Consider the following 19,228-nt stretch of genomic DNA (forward strand, 5'->3'; position numbering starts at 1 on the left):
AGACCACATGGATATGTGGCTGCCAGGATATTGTTTGCAGGAACGCAAGGCCAGTGGCCACAGGTGTGTGTGTGTGTGTGTGTTTGCGCATTTGCCTGTGTGTGCATGTGTGTGTGTGTGAGTGTATGTTTGCATATGCGCCTGTGTGTATGAGTCTGTGTGTTTTGCACATGCGTCTGCGTGTGTGAGTGTAACCTCCGGTTGCGATGTGGATCATCAGCACCCAATGCTCTGAATGAGCATTGATAAATAATCCAAGGTGTTTCAGTTTGAAGTCCCAGACAGATACATGTAATATTACCAATAATAACTAGCAGTCCTTCACAAACACACTGAAAGCTGAAGCAGTAGGTCCAAATAGAACAGGGCAGGACAAGTCAACATTCACAATGCACTGACCTCGTTCTCGCACTGTCTGAAATGAAGTGTTTTTTTCCAGAAGATTACCAGTAAGTTGCCAGCATTCAACGTGATAGTTATACTACCGCTGTAGTTATAATGTTGCTTCAAAATAGTCAATTCTAGTGATAACAATTGTTTTTTGCTGCTCACGATTGAATGTTGAACGCAACTGAGGATGACAGTGATGTATTGGCTATGGCATAATGATCATAATTAAACTCATGGAAACACAGGGAATGGTGAAAAAGTAGAATGATAATGGGTAAAGGAGTAGATGGTTGGGAAAGTGTGCAGAAATATGAGTGTAAGCATACGGTCAGATACTCAAAGATGTGTGTTTATAGTGTTTGACACACCAAGTAGTGTGTGTGCCTGCTTGAACATTATATCATTGCATGTGTCAGCTCCTGGCCTCATGGTACTTCAGTTTCCTGTTGAGAGTAGCCTACACACCCTGGCCTTTCTCTCTCTCCTTCCTGACTCTATAGATAGTATATACATTCAATATCTATTTCCTGTATCACATATACATCTATACTCAGAACAATGGATGGTATGTTGATTACATACACATCTATACTCATAACTAGAGATAGTATATTGATTACATATACATCTATATTCAGAAGCGTGTGCTCTCATGTTTCAGCATGCGGATGTTGATGAGGGATCCGCTGCCTCTGTGGTGGTGGTGGTCGTGTTGTTGGTACCCATATCCCTGGTGCTGTTCCTCCAGTCACCGCTGGCTGATTCCAGACGACACATTGCTGCTGGGGCTAGAGCCGCTCGAACCGCGGTCTTCAAACACACTCACCTCGATCTGGAGGGCACAGGGGTTAAGGAGTGGGAGGGAAGGGGGTAATATATGTACACAGATATGGGATAAGGGGTATACTCTAGGCCAGGGGTAGGCAACTAGATTCAGCCACGGGACAATATTTTTCTGAGCGAATGGTCGGGGAGACGGAAAATCATTCTAATAATTTGTACACTGCAAATTGACCAAAACTAAGCCAAATAATAGATTGTATTTTAAAATAACAATAATTTCATACCTTGATTACATTGAGACACGATCACATATGTCTCTTTTTTGTGTGGGAATACTTGGGAACAGATTTCCTAAATTAAACACATTTTTGCTGTATTCCTGGTGATTTTAGTCTTCATTAAAAAAAATCATATGTTTATTTAAAAAAAACCTGTAGGCTGCCACTCAAAATAAAAAAAAACTGTAAGAAATAAATACAGAGTTTAAGTAATAATAAATTCAGTATAAACAGGAAAAGAAAACTTAAAAAAATTGGGCCTCCACCCTCAAACTCCCATTCCATTCCCCCAACCCCAATTACAGTGCCTTTAGAAAGTATTCATCCTTTTAAAGAAAGGGTAAGATATTTTGAATGTTGTATTGCTTTTTCCTCCAGTATTTATGCTGCAATAGTTTGTGTCGGGGTGCTAGGGTCAGTCTATTATGTCTGGAGTATTTTTCCTGTGTTATCCGTTGTCCTGTGTGAATTTAAGTATGCTCCCTTTAATTCTCTCTCTCCCGGAGGACCTGAGCACTGGGACCATGCCTCAGGACTACCTGGCCTGATGACTCCTTGCTGTCCCCAGTCCACCTGGTCGTGCTGCTGCTCCAGTTTCAACTGTTCTGTCTGCCTGCCTATGGAACACTGACCTGTCTCTTACTCTGAATGCTCGGCTATGAAAAGCCAACTGACATTTACTCCTGAGGTGCTGACCTGTTGCACACTCTACAACTGTGATTATTATTATTATTTGACCCTGCTGGTCATCTATGAACGTTTGAACATCTTGGCCATGTCCTGTTATAATCTCAACCCGGCACAGCCAGAAGAGGCCTGGTTCCTCTCTAGGTTTCTTCCTAGGTTCCTAGGCCTTTCTAGGGAGTTTTTCCTTGCCATCGTGCTTCTACATCTGCATTGCTTGCTGTTTGGGGTTTTAGGCTGGGCTAGTGTATAGCACTTTGTGACATCGGCTGATGTAAAAAGGGCTTTATATATATATTTGATTGGTTGATTGATTTTTGTGCATCTCTGAGTGATATTCTATTGATTCCTTGGGTAATTTTATGTTTTTATGTGTATCTGAGTTATTGGTGTTCAAGCAGGCAGAAATCCGGTCGGTATTACGTAGCACCGTGATACGATATTACGTAGCACCGTGATAAAGTCGCCTCACTACACTGGAAGTTAATAGGAATACAACTTTTAGATCATGAACCGTCTTTCATACAGTATCAAGTCTTGCTATAGACTTTTCTCAAATGAGCCATTGATCATATTTTTGCAATATTCCTATCTCAAGAAACTTGTAATTTAACGAAGGGTCTAGAACATTTTTCCTATGAGTCTGCCTTTTTAGTCCAGGGTGCATTGCATGTTGGAGTTGTCAGAGATATTACAGAAAGGAGATAGGAATCCAATGAATTAAGGAACGTATACACCCCATCCAGCAGACTGTCGACCAATTGCCTTCACGTTGTCATGCTGCGTCATGCAGTTGCAAAGCTAATCACCACGCAATCCCGTCTCAAAGTCAGTGTATACTGTATGTCGAGAAACATGCTTATTTTCCTCTAAAGTACGTAATGTCACGATTCCAAAGCTATATGATACTACAGATAGCAAATTAATTATCGCACATCTCAGAAAATATTTGTAATATTGTACTTCGTGTTGATGAAATTTGTGCTAATGTTTGGTCTAGCGCCCAATACACTCCCATTTACTCCTTGAAGGATAGAGCTCCTTGTCCCAGAATCACAAGGAACGCACTGTGCGTCCCATTGATGTACTGTACCATGGGCAACGTTTCCCATCTCTTCAAAAGTATATTTGCCATTGCGAATGTTAGACTCCACTCTGTGAGTCACATCGATCTGCAGGTTGAACATGGTGAGATTGTAGACTCCTAAATTGATAATGCAGTTTGTTTAGGCAATTTTACAGCTAACTAGCTACGTTACATGCTACATGTCTTTTGAATTATTGTGTGTAGCTATGTTTGCTATCTATCTATCTAGCTAGCTAGCCAGTCAGCCCATAGAGACCATTGAATTGTGGATTTTGTAGTCGACATGAGCTGAAACAGATTTCCACAGCGATTTTCCATGTTGCTACCAACCTTATTATAAGGCCAAAATGAAACATTAGTTCACAAAAAAGTTAGTGTCATTTAACACTGTAAATTAAGGGAATTAGTGGTTTTGGGTGGATTTCCCTTGAATTTATTATACATTTCATTGTGTTACAGCCTGAATTCAAAATGTATTCAATTGATGGTTTTCTCACCCATCTACACACAATACCCCATAATAACAAAGTAAAAACATGTTTTTAGAAAATGTTGCACATTTTTTGAAAATTAAATACAGAACTATCTAATTCATATAAGTATTCACACCCCTGAAACAATACATGTTAGAATCACCTTTGGCAGCGATTACAGATGTGTGTTTGCAAACCTGGATTGTACAATATTTGCACATAATTATTTAAAACATTCTTCAAGCTTTGACAATTTGGTTGTTGATCATTGGTACACAGCCAGTATCAAGTCTTGCTATAGACTTTCAAGCCTATTTAAGTCAAAACTGTAACTAAACCACTCAGGAACATTCAATGTCGTCTTGGTAAGCAACTCCATATTTGGTGTGGTGTTTTAGGTTATTGTCCTGCTGAAAGGTGAATTTCTAGGATTTTGCCTGTGCTTAGCTCTATTCTTTTTATCCCCCCAAAATTCCCTAGTCCTTGCCAATGACAAGCATACCCATAACATGATGCAACCACCACCATGCTTGAAAATATGAAGAGTGGTAATCAGTGATGGATTGTGTTGGATTTGCCCCAAACAAAACACTTTGTTTTCAGAACATAAAGTTAATTTCTTCAGCACATTTTATGCAGTTTTACTTTAGTGCCTTATTGCAAACAGGATGCATGTTTTAGAATATTGTTATTATGTACAGGCTTCCTTCTATTCACTTTCTCATTTAGGTTAGTATTGCGGAGTAACTACAATGTTATTGATCAATCCTCAGTTTTCTCCTATCACAGCCATTAAACTCTGTAACTGTTTAAAAGTCACCATTGGCCTCATGGTGAAATCCCTGAGCGGTTTCCTTCCTCTCTGGCAACTGAGTTAGGAAGGACATCTGTATCTTTGTAATGACTGGGTGTATTGATACACCATCCAAAGTGTAATTTATAACTTCACAATACTCAAAGGGATATTCAATGTCTGCTTTTTTACCCATCTACCAATAGGTGCCATTCTTTGCGAGGTATTGGAAAACCTCCCTTGTCTTTGTGGGGTACAGGGATGAAGTAGTCATTCAAAAATCATGTTAAACACTATTATTGCACATAGAGTGAGGCCATGTAACTTATTGTGTGACTTGTTAAGAACATTTTTTACTTCTGAACTTATTTAGGCTTGCCATAACAAAGGGGTTGAATACTTATTGACTCAAGACATTTTAGCTTTTCCTTTTTAAATAATTTGTAAACATTTCTAAAAACATAATTCCACTTTGAAATTATGGGGTAGTATGTATAGGCCAGTGACACAACATCTAAAAAAACATATTCAGGCTGTAACAACAGAATGTGGAAAAATTCAAAGGGTGTAAATACTTTCTGAAGACACTAACTGCAGGGCACTCCCACATCATATGAAGGAATGTGCCTACCTGATTTAGGGGACACAGACAACAGTTGCAGCCAATTTCATAGTAAAACATTTCCTTGGTATTTTACCGAACAAAAATATAAACGCAACATGATTACATATACAGTGTTGGTCCCATGTTTCATGAGCTGAAATAAAAGATCCCAGAAATTGTTCATATGCACAAAACGCTTATTTTGTTCTAATTTTGTGCACACATTTGTTTACATCCCTGTTACTGAGAATTTCTCCTTTGAGAAGATAATCCATCCACCTGACAGGTGTGGCATATCAAGAATCTGATTAAACAGCATGATCATTACACAGATGCCCCTTGTGCTGGGGACAATAAAAAGCCACTCTAAAATGTGCAGTTTTGTCACACAACACAATGCCACAGATATCTCAAGTTTTGAAGGAGCTGTTTGCTTTGCTAGTTAGAGCCTAATGTTAGCTAGCTAACATTGAACCTGGTTGGTTAGCTCCCAGCAGATTCATGCAGGGTAGTAACAACATGATTTGGCACTAATTTCATTGTTGTTTAACTAGCTAACGTTAGCTGGCTGGCTCGTTAGCTAACGTTACGTGAAGTGTGTGATCTTACAGGTTGTTTACCTAGCTAGCTTCATTGTTTACCTTGCTAGCTAGTTAGCTACATGTCTTAAGCTAAAGTGTACAACACCCGTTGAATATGGCCGGTGTCAGTAAACGTCGGCAAAAAAGCGTAATGAAATTGTTGCCAGCAGAGCTGGTTAGGCTGTTTCATGTTATCCAGAGGTAAACAAATCATTGGCCAGAGCGTCAAGTGTGCGCTCTGAACGCTCGGAGAGCGAAACAAGATGGGTGGGGCTAAAGCTTAAGAGGGTGTGAACGATGCTGAATGGGTGTAGCCAAAGAGCTCTTCACTAGATACCAAATCATTCAAAGGCCATTTTTTCAAAAGTGAGTTTACAAGTTTATCAATTTCAAAGCAGAATTACTTTCCCATTGTTCCTCAAAAAAGTGTATGATATAGCATTTTGTAGTCTCTACTTTTATCCAATGTAAAAAACACAATTTGAAATGTTGCTACTTAAGACCAAATCCATGTGGTGAGTTACATATGAACTGTAACTAAGTAAAATCTTTGAAATTGTTGCATATTGCATTTATATTTTTGTTCAGTATAAATACAGTCTGTGAACAAACTTAAAATGTATAAGGTTCTGGTTCGGATTACGGGATGCCAAAGTCATTTTTAAATATTATTTTCCAGTTTTTTATTTTTTTTATTTTATTTCACCTTTATTTAACCAGGTAGGCTAGTTGAGAACAAGTTCTCATTTGCAACTGCGACCTGTCCAAGATAAAGCATAGCAGTGTGAACAGACAACACAGAGTTACACATGGAGTAAACAATAAACAAGTCAATAACATGGTAGAAAAAAGAGAATCTATATACAATGTGTGCAAAAGGCATGAGGTAGGCAATAAATCGAATAATTACAATTTAGCAGATTAACACTGGAGTGATAAATCATCAGATGATCATGTGCAAGAAGAGATACTGGTACTGGTGTGCAAAAGAGCAGAAAAGTAAATAAATAAAAGCAGTATGGGGGGTGAGGTAGGTAAATTGGGTGGGTAGTTTACAGATGGACTATGTACAGCTGCAGCGATCGGTTAGCTGCTCGGATAGCAGATTTTTAAAGTTGTTGAGGGAGATAAAAGTCTCCAACTTCAGAGATTTTTGCAATTCGTTCCAGTCGCAGGCAGCAGAGAACTGGAAGGAAAGGCGTCCAAATGAGGTTTTAGCTTTAGGGATGATCAGTGAGATACACCTGCTGGAGCGCGTGCTGCGGGTGGGTGTAGCCATCGTGACCAGTGAACTGAGATAAGGCGGCACTTTACCTAGCATAGCCTTGTAGATGACCTGGAGCCAGTGGGTCTGACGACGAACATGTAGCGAGGGCCAGCCGACTAGGGCATACAGGTCGCAGTGGTGGGTCGTATAAGGTGCTTTAGTAACAAAACGAATGGCACTGTGATAAACTGCATCCAGTTTGCTGAGTAGAGTGTTGGAAGCTATTTTGTAGATGACATCGCCGAAGTCGAGGATCGGCAGGATAGTCAGTTTTACTAGGGTAAGTTTGGCGGCGTGAGTGAAGGAGGCTTTGTTGCGGAATAGAAAGCCGATTCTTGATTTGATTTTGGATTGGAGATGTTTGATATGAGTCTGGAAGGAGAGTTTGCAGTCTAGCCAGACACCTAGGTACTTATAGATGTCCACATATTCTAGGTCGGAACCGTCCAGGGTGGTGATGCTAGTCGGGCGTGCGGGTGCAGGCAGCGAACGGTTGAAAAGCATGCATTTGGTTTTACTAGCGTTTAAGAGCAGTTGGAGGCCACGGAAGGAGTGTTGTATGGCATTGAAGCTCGTTTGGAGGTTAGATAGCACAGTGTCCAAGGAAGGGTCGGAAGTATATAGAATGGTGTCGTCTGCGTAGAGGTGGATCAGGGAATCGCCCGCAGCAAGAGCAACATCATTGATGTATACAGAGAAAAGAGTCGGCCCGAGAATTGAACCCTGTGGTACCCCCATAGAGACTGCCAGAGGACCGGACAACATGCCCTCCGATTTGACACACTGAACTCTGTCTGCAAAGTAGTTGGTGAACCAGGCAAGGCAGTCATTAGAAAAACCGAGGCTACTGAGTCTGCCGATAAGAATATGGTGATTGACAGAGTCGAAAGCCTTGGCCAGGTCGATGAAGACGGCTGCACAGTAATGTCTTTTATCGATGGCGGTTATGATGTCGTTTAGTACCTTGAGCGTGGCTGAGGTGCACCCGTGACCGGCTCGGAAACCGGATTGCACAGCGGAGAAGGTACGGTGGGATTCGAGATGGTCAGTGATCTGTTTGTTGACTTGGCTTTCGAAGACCTTAGATAGGCAGGGCAGGATGGATATAGGTCTGTAACAGTTTGGGTCCAGGGTGTCTCCCCCTTTGAAGAGGGGGATGACCGCGGCAGCTTTCCAATCCTTGGGGATCTCAGATGATACGAAGGAGAGGTTGAACAGGCTGGTAATAGGGGGTGCGACAATGGCGGCGGACAGTTTCAGAAATAGGGGGTCCAGATTGTCAAGCCCAGCTGATTTGTATGGGTCCAGGTTTTCCAGCTCTTTCAGAACATCTGCTATCTGGATTTGGGTAAAGGAGAAGCTGGGGAGGCTTGGGCGAGTAGCAGCGGGGGGGGCGGGGCTGTTGGCCAAGGTTGGAGTCGCCAGGAAGAAGGCATGGCCAGCCATTGAGAAATGCTTGTTGAAGTCTTCGATTATCACGGATTTATCGGTGGTGACCGTGTTACCTAGCCTCAGTGCAGTGGGCAGCTGGGAGGAGGTGCTCTTGTTCTCCATGGACTTTACAGTATCCCAGAACTTTTTGGAGTTAGAGCTACAGGATGGGAATTTCTGCTTGAAAAAGCTGGCCTTTGCTTTCCTGACTGACTGCGTGTATTGGTTCCTGACTTCCCTGAACAGTTGCATATCGCGGGGGCTCTTCGATGCTATTGCAGTTCGCCACAGGATGTTTTTGTGCTGGTCGAGGGCAGTCAGGTCTGGAGTGAACCAAGGGCTATATCTGTTCTTGGTTCTGCATTTTTTGAACGGAGCATGCTTGTCTAATATGGTGAGGAAGTAACATTTAAAGAATGACCAGGCATCCTCAACTGACGGGATGAGGTCAATATCCTTCCAGGGTACCCGGGCCAGGTCGATTAGAAAGGCCTGCTCGCAGAAGTGTTTTAGGGAGCGTTTGACAGTGATGAGGGGTGGTCGTTTGACCGCAGACCCGTGGCGGATACAGGCAATGAGGCAGTGATCGCTGAGATCTTGATTGAAGACAGCAGAGGTGTATTTGGAGGGCAGGTTGGTCAGGATAATGTCTATTAGGGTGCCCATGTTTACGGATTTAGGGTTGTACCTGGTGGGTTCCTTGATGATTTGTGTGAGATTGAGGGCATCAAGCTTGGATTGTAGGACTGCCGGGGTGTTAAGCATATCCCAGTTTAGGTCACCTAACAGAACAAACTCTGAAGCTAGATGGGGAGCGATCAATTCACAGATGGTGTCCAGGGCACAGCTGGGAGCTGAGGGGGGTCGGTAGCAGGCGGCAACAGTGAGAGACTTATTTCTGGAGAGATAAATTTTTAAAATTAGAAGTTCGAACTGTTTGGGCATAGACCTGGAAAGTATGACAGAACTTTGCAGGCTATCTCTGCAGTAGATTGCAACTCCTCCCCCTTTGGCAGTTCTATCTTGACGGAAAGTGTTATAGTTGGGTATGGAAATCTCAGAATTTTTGGTGGCCTTCCTAAGCCAGGATTCGGACACGGCAAGGACATCAGGATTGGCAGAGTGTGCTAAAGCGGTGAGTAAGGCAAACTTAGGGAGGAGGCTTCTGATGTTGACATGCATGAGGCCAAGGCTTTTTCGATCGCAGAAGTCAACAAATGAGGGTGACTGGGGACATGCAGGGCCTGGGTTTACCTCCACATCACCCGAGGAACAGAGGAGTAGTAGGATGAGGGTGCGGCTAAAGGCTATCAAAACTGGTCGCCTAGAGCGTTGGGGACAAAGAATAAAAGGAGCAGATTTATGGGCGTGGTAGAATAGATTCTGGGCATAATGTGCAGACAGGGGTATGGAGGGGCGCGGGTACAGCGGAGGCAAGCCCAGGCACTGGGTGATGATAAGAGAGGTTGTATCTCTGGACATGCTGGTCTCAATGGGTGAGGTCACCGCATGTGTGGGGGGTGGGACAAAGGGGGTATCAGAGGTACGGAGAGTGGAACTACAGGGTCCATTGCAAACCAAAACAATGACAATGAAAACTAGCCTGAACAACAGTATGCAAGGCATATTGATATTTGAGAGAGACATACAATAAGGCATAAAGTGATTGCAGGTCTTGATTGGGAGAGCTAGCTAAAACAACAGGTAAGATAACAGCAGCAATAACAGGGTGCTAGTCTGACACAGCAACAACAGGTAAAAATGGCGATGACTAGGCAGAGAGGGTCGGATTAACTACACACAGATCCTGAGTTAAAGCACAGAGCCGACAGATAAGACACAAATAAACAGAATGGAGTACCGTGAATTAATGGACAGTCAAGCATGCATCAGCTATGTAGCCAAGTGATCATAGTGTCCAGGGGGCAGCCGTAGATGGAGCAGAGGAGGCCTCCACTAAGCTAGCACGCGGCGTGTAAAGTTAGTAGCCCGGGGGGTGGTCTGCTCAGACGGAGGGGGTCTGCTCAGACGTGGTTGTGTCGACAGAGAATCCAAGCCAGATGGCGATGGCGAAAGAGAGGTTGTGAATTGTAGAATAGTGTTTGCTAACTGGTGCTAGCTTCGTGGCAGTGGCAGTGGCACTAGCTCTTCAGCTAGCCGGCAGATGGGCCTAGCTCGAGGCTAGCTCAAGGCTAACTGGTGCTTGCTTCGGGACAGAGGTGTTAGCCAGTAGTAGCCACTCGGTTGCAGCTAGCTAGCTGTGATGATACGGTGTAATTGTCCAGAGCTTGCGTCAGGAATCCGGTGATGTGGTAGAGAAAAAGCAGTCCTATATGCTCTGGGTTGATATCGCGCTTGCAGCTAGCCGGCAGATGGGCCTAGCTCGAGGCTAGCTCAAGGCTAACTGGTGCTTGCTTCGGGACAGAGGTGTTAGCCAGTAGTAGCCACTCGGTTGCAGCTAGCTAGCTGTGATGATACGGTGTAATTGTCCAGAGCTTGCGTCAGGAATCCGGTGATGTGGTAGAGAAAAAGCATTCCTATATGCTCTGGGTTGATATCGCGCTGCAGCTAGCCGGCAGATGGGCCTAGCTCGAGGCTAGCTCAAGGCTAACTGGTGCTTGCTTCGGGACAGAGGTGTTAGCCAGTAGTAGCCACTCGGTTGCAGCTAGCTAGCTGTGATAATACGGTGTAATTGTCCAGAGCTTGCGTCAGGAATCCGGTGATGTGGTAGAGAAAAAGCAGTCCTATATGCTCTGGGTTGATATCGCGCTTGCAGACTGGCAGGTATCGGCCCGGTATTGAAGCTGGCTGTGTCCGAGTTAAAGGCGAAGACCGCGGCAGTGGCTAACTGACTACTAGCTAGTAGCTAGTTATCTGGCTAGCTTCTGATTGTGGTTACGGTTCTAAAGTATATAAAAAATAGCAGGTCCGTACCACATTGGGTGAGGCGGAATGTAGGAATGTATATTCAGTTCCTAGATGGAAAGTGAAATTAAAATAAATACGAAATGTATACGAAAAATACGAATACTATTTACACGGGACAAGACAGGACAAAGACACATCCGACTGCTACGCCATCTTGGATTCTAACAGTTAAAGGGTGGTTCAGATTCAATTAGATCTGTGAACCATACTTTTTTTAATGGCTAGCTCAGAATATGAGCTTTCCAAAAGTTGTTTATATATCATAGAGATCAGTCCTTTCAAGAGCTGCCATGGGAAATTACATAATTAGTCATGCTATTCCTTGTTTTACAGCTGAAATAATAGTATATTGTTATATGCTAGTGTCTTTCTAACCTGATACAAACTTTGTGGGACTTAGTCATAAGACTGGGCGTATAGGTAAGGTCAGTTTTGGTGCGACCGCAGCATGTGACATCCCGTGGGTTTACTATCTACAGAAAGTCACATGTATGGAAACTTGCAGAAAGGAGCACATTATAGTGTTTGCTTTTGTGAATGCAGTTAGACGGCTCAGCCCTCGGGCTATCAACCTTGTGCTATCTTAAATCTGCACAGACAACTAATTGCCTTTTACACACTATCTGCTGACTGCCACGTCTACAAAAAGGATGTGCTTCTCTATAAAAGCTGAGAACCGACACTGTTCGTTGGGCCTTAACTGCACAACTGTTTTAGTGCGTAGTTAATTGTTCCATTTTTGCAAATCTTCTAATAAAGTGTTGTTTGAAAGAATCTGCAGTCTCTCTTCCCTTTGATTAGCATTTCTACGACAGAGCCCAGATAGTTTATTTATAAATCCCATAATTGGAAAGAAAAAAGTTGCCTGGTAATGTGTCTGTATCTTTCAAATCTAGCAATGTTCTCAAACCATTACTGTACATGATATCGGCAAGGGTACAGTTCCCACAGTTGGACCATTGGGAGGATGCAAAAGGCTGCCCTCCAGATCGCAAGGCATTATTGTGAAATATTGGAGTATTACATTTCCATGATCATTGCAGAATAAATTCCTTATTTTTTCTGACTTTGATGGTTTTATAGACCACTCACAAAATAACCTATAGGCCTACAACAAGTTAGTATAGGCTACCATTCGTCGGATCTTTCATTTAACTGGACCCAAGTCACAGTAGTAAATAGATAAGCTACTGTAGATTCAAGGAAAAAAGTGAATGCAAAACATTATTGCATTCAAGCGATCTTTTTACAGGTCCACAACTATTTGCAATTGATTTTGTCTTGCAGTCAGATACAGATATACAGATATTTACAGATATTTTATAATGTTCGCCATTGCTATTTCCTTTAGATACTGTCTTGGCCTAATTCCAATACTTCCAAAGTATACAGCAAATAAGGGCATTATTAGTCACCATAAAAGGTGAATTATGGGCGTTATTCAAGCGGAATTATAATGTTCGTTCGCACACTCACTTTTCTCGTGGTATCCAATCGCTAGTAATTACTATCTTGTCTCATCGCTACAACTCCCGTACGGGCTCGGGAGAGACAAAGGTCGAAAGCCATGCGTCCTCCGAAGCACAACCCAACCAAGCCGCACTGCTTCTTAACACAGCGCGCCTCCAACCCGGAAGCCAGCCGCACCAATGTGTCGGAGGAAACACTGTGCACCTGGCCCCCTTGGTTAGCGCGCACTGCGCCCGGCCCGCGAGTCGCTGGAGCACGATGAGACAAGGATATCCCTACCGGCCAAACCCTCCCTAACCCGGACGATGCTAGGCCAATTGTGCGTCGCCCCACGGACCTCCCAGTCGCAGCCGGCTGCGACAGAGCCTGGGCGCGAACCCAGAGACTCTGGTGGCGCAGCTAGCGCTGCGATGCAGTGCCCTAGACCACTGCGCCACCCGGGAGGCCCTCACACTCACTTTTTTACGACAGGTCTTGATTTATAACGGGCGCGTGCGCCAAGTTTATAAAACTCAATATTTTTGTGCGTGCGCAGTCTTTTCAGAAATGAGGCACGCAGATATTTACAGTAGTGTTACATTTATGCAACGGTTATAAATGAGGCCCCAGAGGAGAGAGCAGGGCCAGGGGGGAGAAAAGGAGGAAGAAAACAAGGTCTTCATAAAACTAAAACTATCTTTAGTGGGCTACAACCACACTGAAGTCGCCCTAACCCTCTAAACTGTTACTCTACGAGGCTTTGCCTAGTCACTTTAATCACCAGCAGTCAACTTTAGGGAAATCTATGTCTTGAAAGACACCTAACCCTAACCCCTATAATCAAATCGCTAACTTTTGGTAAGAAGACCTGCCGTAACAATAGATCAATGTATTGCTCAAAAAGGATACGACTCTCATGCCTCTCTCTACAGGATCAGTCAGTAGCAGACCTCTGGGAGCGTAGATCTTCTCATTCTGTTCCTGGATATACCCTGAGATCTTCTTCAATACCTGACAGAGTGAGAGGAGAGAGAAAGAGGCAGAGGGAGAAGAAGGAGATAGAGGTGAGAGAGAGAGGAGAGAAGGATGAGGGAGAGATGGAGAGGATGTTGCTTAGAATAAAATATGTAAGAGGTGAAATGAGGACAAGGCTATAAATCCTTGCCCCTTGCTTTTACATTTGCACCCCTCTTTACCCTCCCCCTCATGTGCCCCACAGAGTGGAAGAAATTATGGATGGAAGAAATTACTTTGCACAATTTTTTTCTGTCTATGTCTGCTTGTCTTTCTGTCTACAGCTGCTTGTCTCTATCCAGTCTAAAGCCCTAACATAAGCAAAACCCAGTGTATTTCTATTATGCTCTAAGGACACTACGTTATTCTAACACACACTTCAAAAGAACTCATGTTGAGTGAGACCCAATGAATTAGATAAACCTGAATTGATGACTCAGAGTTTTTCCCCGTTTGAACTTTTCTAAACTTTTCTCTCTTTTCCATTTAAAAGCTTTGGTCCATAATTTGGAGACTTTGGTTGGTAATTGTTGAGATGCCCTTTTTTCAGTGTAATTCCCATTTTTGGATGAACTGTCTGCAGTGTTTGGTTGAACTTCCTGGGCCCTGCGTCCAAAGCGTGTACTTGTTCATCAGCTGCCTCACGCTACAGAAATAGGAGATAAGCTCCTGCTCCTGCTCCTGCTCCTGCCAAGGCTTGTGCAAGGCTAGTTACAGGGTTGTTAAATCAATACAAATCAAAATCAAACAAATGTTATTTGTCACATGCGCCGAATACAACAGGTATAGACCTTAGAGTTAAACGCTTACTTACAAGCACTTAACCAACAATGCAGTTTTAAGAAAATACCAAAAAAAAGTAAGAGATAAGAATAATAAATGATTAAAGAGCAGCAGTAAATAACAATACCGGGGCTATATACAGGGGGTACCGGTACAGAGTCAATGTGCTGGGGCACCGGTGTCAAGGTAATATGTACATGTAGGTAGAGTTATTAAAGTGACTATGCATAGATAATAACAGAGAGTAGCAGCAGCGTTCCATGCAAATAGAAATGGAAGCCATTTCATTAGCTGATGCAACCCGTCAGGATGCGCTCGATGGTACAGCTGTAAAACCTTTGAGGATCTGAGGACCAATGCCAAATCTTTTCAGTCTCCTGAGGGGGAATAGGTTTTGTCGTGCCCTCATCACGTCTGTCTTGGTGTGCTTGGACCATGTTAGTTTGTTGGTGATGTGGACACCAAGGAACTTGAAACTCTCGACACGCTCCACTACAGCACCGTTGATGTTAATGGGGGCCTGTTTGGCCCGCCTTTTCCTGTAGTCAACGATCAGCTCCTTAGTCTTGCTCACATTGAGGGAGAGGTTGTTATCCTGGCACCACACTGCCAGGTCTCTGACCTCCTCCCTATAGGCTGTCTCATCGTTGTCGGTGATCAGGCCTACCACTGTTGTGTCATCAGCAAACTTAATGATGGTGTTGGAGTCGTGTTTGGCCACGCAGTCATGGGTGAACAGGGAGTACAGGAGGGGACTAAGCACACACCCCTGAGGGGCCCCAGTGTTGAGGATCAGCAATGGGCGATAATTGTGCACCTTACTTCACAATTTAATTTAAATTAGGCCTAATTGAATGAAAAGGAGGGTGAAGAGGTTGATTTAATTTAAAACAACAATAGTGTAATGATGAGTTTGTGTTATGCCTATTAATCAGCATTGGCGCTCATGTTAATAATTTGACCGCGCAGTTACATGACTGTTTTTTTTACTGTAACTTACTAATTTAATTTAAAACATGCTATGTGTTGCAGTAGGCCTTTAGAATAATGCAAAACATACTGTATCCTGACTCTATACAACTTTATGAGCGGGAAACTGCACAGCCAGCCCATTGAAACTACACCTAAACTATACCAAAACTAATTTCACACATAATACGAGTTAACCTATAGACAAGATTAAATGGACAATAATCTAATGAGTGACACTATCAGGCCTATCAGATGTCAAATTGTACATGAAGAGATCTGTAATTTACAGATGCAGGGAAAGGATCATCACTTTATCAAATCACATGCAGGTAAAATATGTTGATTTCAATATAGTATCAGAAAGAGCATATTCTGCAGTTTCTATTACTTACCTTAGTCAAATAATCCTCATAAGTCAAGAGGTGCAGCTCTATTTCCAAATGTCACTTTTTTAAAGAATATCCACGCTGTCCAAGCATTCAGCACATGCCCACTCTGGCTATGAAGCAAAAACTAGTAAAATAATAAACCTAAAATTAAAATATGCTATTTATTTTTGCAAATCATCCTTTACAATTTTTTATGCACTGGTGGTTTTATTTAGGAAAACAGCAAATAATTTCACCTGGCTGGTTATATTATTATTTTATTTTTGGTTTCAATTTGTCAAAAGAAGCTGTAACTGGACTTTTTTAAAAATGATTATTAATAATTTTGGGATATATTTCCACAAATAATTCTTCATGCAATTAATCCTTTATAATAGTTTATGCACTAATCAAGCATTGGTGCTTACAATTGAAGTCGGGAGTTTACATACACCTTAGCCAAATACATTTAAACTCAGTTTTTCACAATTCCTGACATTTTATCCTAGAAAAATTCCCTGTCTTAGGTCAGTTAGGATCACCACTTTATTTTAAGAATGTGAAATGTCAGAATAATAGTAGAGAGAATGATTTATTTCAACTTTTGTTTCTTCATCACATTCCCAGTGGGTCAGAAGTTTACATACACTCAATTAGTATTTGGTAGCATTTCCTTTAAATTGTTTAACTTGGGTCAAACGTTTCGGGTAGCCTTCCACAAGCTTCCCACAATAAGTTGGGTGAATTTTGGGCCATTCCTCCTGACAGAGCTGGTGTAACTGAGTCAGGTTTGTACGGCCTCCTTCCTCGCACACACTCTTTCAGTTCTGCCCACACATTTTATATAGGATTGAGGTCAGGGCTTTGTGATGGCCACTCCAATAGCTTAACTTTGTTGTCCTTAAGCCATTTTGCCACAACTTTGGAAGTATGCTTGGGGTCATTGTACATTTGGAAGACCCATTTGCGACCAAGCTTTAACTTCCTGACTGATGTCTTGAGATGTTGCTTCTAAAGCCATGACATCATTTTCTGGAATTTTCCAAGCTGTTTAAAGGCACAGTCAAATTAGTGTATGTAAACTTCTGACCCACTGGAATTGTGATACAGTGATTTATAAGTGAAATGATCTGTCTGTAAACAATTGTTGGAAAAATTACTTGTGTCATGCACAAAGTAGATGTCCTAACCCGACTTGCCAAAACTATAGTTTTTTAATAAGAAATTTGTGGAGTGGTTGAAAAACGCGTTTTAATAACTCCAACCTAAGTGTATGTAAACTTCCGACTTCAACTGTATGTTTGCTGCACCTTGCGGGTTGAAATGCATCTGATGCATACTGTATGCTAAAGGGGACACCCGGCAACATTCTCTAGTGGGTACTTATAAACTGAAAGGCCAGGCTGTCCTAGTGTTAACACACACAGATCATGCATGCACATACATGCTCACACACCCCCACACACACAGTATTCCTGGCTGGGTGTACTTTATCTTTATCATCAGTCATCTGTCATTTACTGAGATTTTATCAAATCTAGTATAAATAAACAACTTTCCTCACATGGCCAATATGATCTCGAGATCTCCATGTTGCACATGTCTTATCTGACAAATATATTATCTTACACTGACATGAAAGGAGAGCACAGAGTCCACTTCTGCTTGGCTCAAACCTGAATGGCAATGAATCTAGTGTGTCTTGATACCCTTCCAGTACTTTTGCATTGTTTTGAACCAAAAATGCTTTGAACCAAAAATGCTTTAAAAAACAAACAGAAACATACATAGAGATGAATTCTGTGTGTCTTGATTTGCTGTGTGATCTTCAGCATAGTATCAGTGAAAGAACCTTTATGAACATTACAGAAACACGGAGATGAAAGTTGTGTGAGAGATAGCGAAGAAGGGCATGCTGGGACTTTTTGATCTCTTAACGTCTTGCTCTGTCTGACCTACTAACACACGCACGCACGAGCACACACACATACACACATGCACACACAGCTGAGGGGAGGATTAATTCGTGTGTGTGTTTGTGTGTGCATGTGACCGTAGGGGCATCAAGAGAAAGATGAATCCCTTCATCAGTTGTGTTTGTGCCTGTCAGTCGCTTAGACGGAACACACACAAAAGCCATGTTATGGTTGGAAGGGCTGTCCTTGCCCACCGGCACCCAGGTGCCAGCTGTATGTCATGACATACACACACACACACACACACACACACACACACACACACACACACACACACACACACACACACACACACACACACACACACACACACACACACACACACACACACACACACACACACACACACACACACACACACACACACACACACACACACACACACACACACACACACACACACACACACACACACACACACACACACACACAAAAAGCAGTGGACAGCTGAAGGCAACATAGTGTATCAGAGGCTCAATCAGACCTTATCACAGAGCCTTTGGCTGAGTGTGTGTATGTGTGTGTGATTGTTTGCATGGGATGTGTGTGTGTGTGTGTGTGTGTGTGTGTGTGTGTGTGTGTGTGTGTGTGTGTGTGTGTGTGTGTGTGCGTGCGTGCGTGCGTGCGTGCGTGCGTGCGTGCGTGTGTTGTATATGTGTGTCCAGCTGATAAGAGGCCACACACCAGTGAGCATGTATGAGTGGACAGATTCCCAGGACTACCCACGGTCTAGATCAACATCTTTCTCATCAAAGCACACTGATTACGCGTAGCGTGTCAGAACAACTACAAAAAACAATGTTCTCTCAGCCGACAATCATAACTAATTCAGGTTATTGAACCAATTCAGTTTATTTCCCTGCGTCAAATGGCAGGTTTCCAAACTGGTATTGGTAACCAGTCAAACCTTAGTACACGTGCTATCTTAATTTGACCAGTTTCTCACAGCAGGAAAATATTCATGCAGCAACAGAAATTGTGAATTACATGTATATTATAATAAATGTATATTTTTGTATGGGGTGAATACATTTTTAGTTAGGATATATCAAGTCTGACATTTTAAAGTGGAAATTACACACTTGAGAAGCTTTTTTAAACATTGAATACAACAATTTCCATTTCCGGCTGTAACAAAGTGATCAAATTAAGATAGAACACCTGTAGGTGGACGTCACAATAAAACTTGCTGACTTCAAGAATCAGCAATTGCTGTGCACTTGCACACTGCAAACTAGCCATACAGACAAATGCAGCATGTCAGAACAGTTGTAATTCAACTGAATGCTTCACCATGCCACAGTTCACACCTCTGAAGAGGTGAGGCATTTCTGACACTACCATCCTGTGATCCCTACCCCTTTCTC

The 19,228-nt window shown here is 42.7% G+C and overlaps 1 protein-coding gene across 2 annotated transcripts in view; it reads right to left on the reverse strand.

Annotated features, from left to right (window-relative positions):
- Window positions 1-717: 717 nt before the first annotated feature.
- LOC139571089 (golgin subfamily A member 7B-like) overlaps window positions 718-19,228 on the reverse strand; it is a 44,106-nt gene continuing 25,595 nt past the window's right edge. For both annotated transcript variants that reach the window (XM_071393624.1, XM_071393625.1), the window contains 2 exons: window positions 13,658-13,759; window positions 718-1,222 (listed from right to left, as the gene is read on the reverse strand). In XM_071393624.1, the coding sequence (XP_071249725.1) occupies window positions 1,139-1,222; window positions 13,658-13,759 (186 nt within the window). In that variant the 3' untranslated portion in view covers window positions 718-1,138. The remainder of the gene's footprint in view (window positions 1,223-13,657; window positions 13,760-19,228) is intronic.

This window comes from Salvelinus alpinus, chromosome 3, assembly GCF_045679555.1.
Source record: "Salvelinus alpinus chromosome 3, SLU_Salpinus.1, whole genome shotgun sequence".
Taxonomy (NCBI): Eukaryota; Metazoa; Chordata; class Actinopteri; order Salmoniformes; family Salmonidae; genus Salvelinus; species Salvelinus alpinus.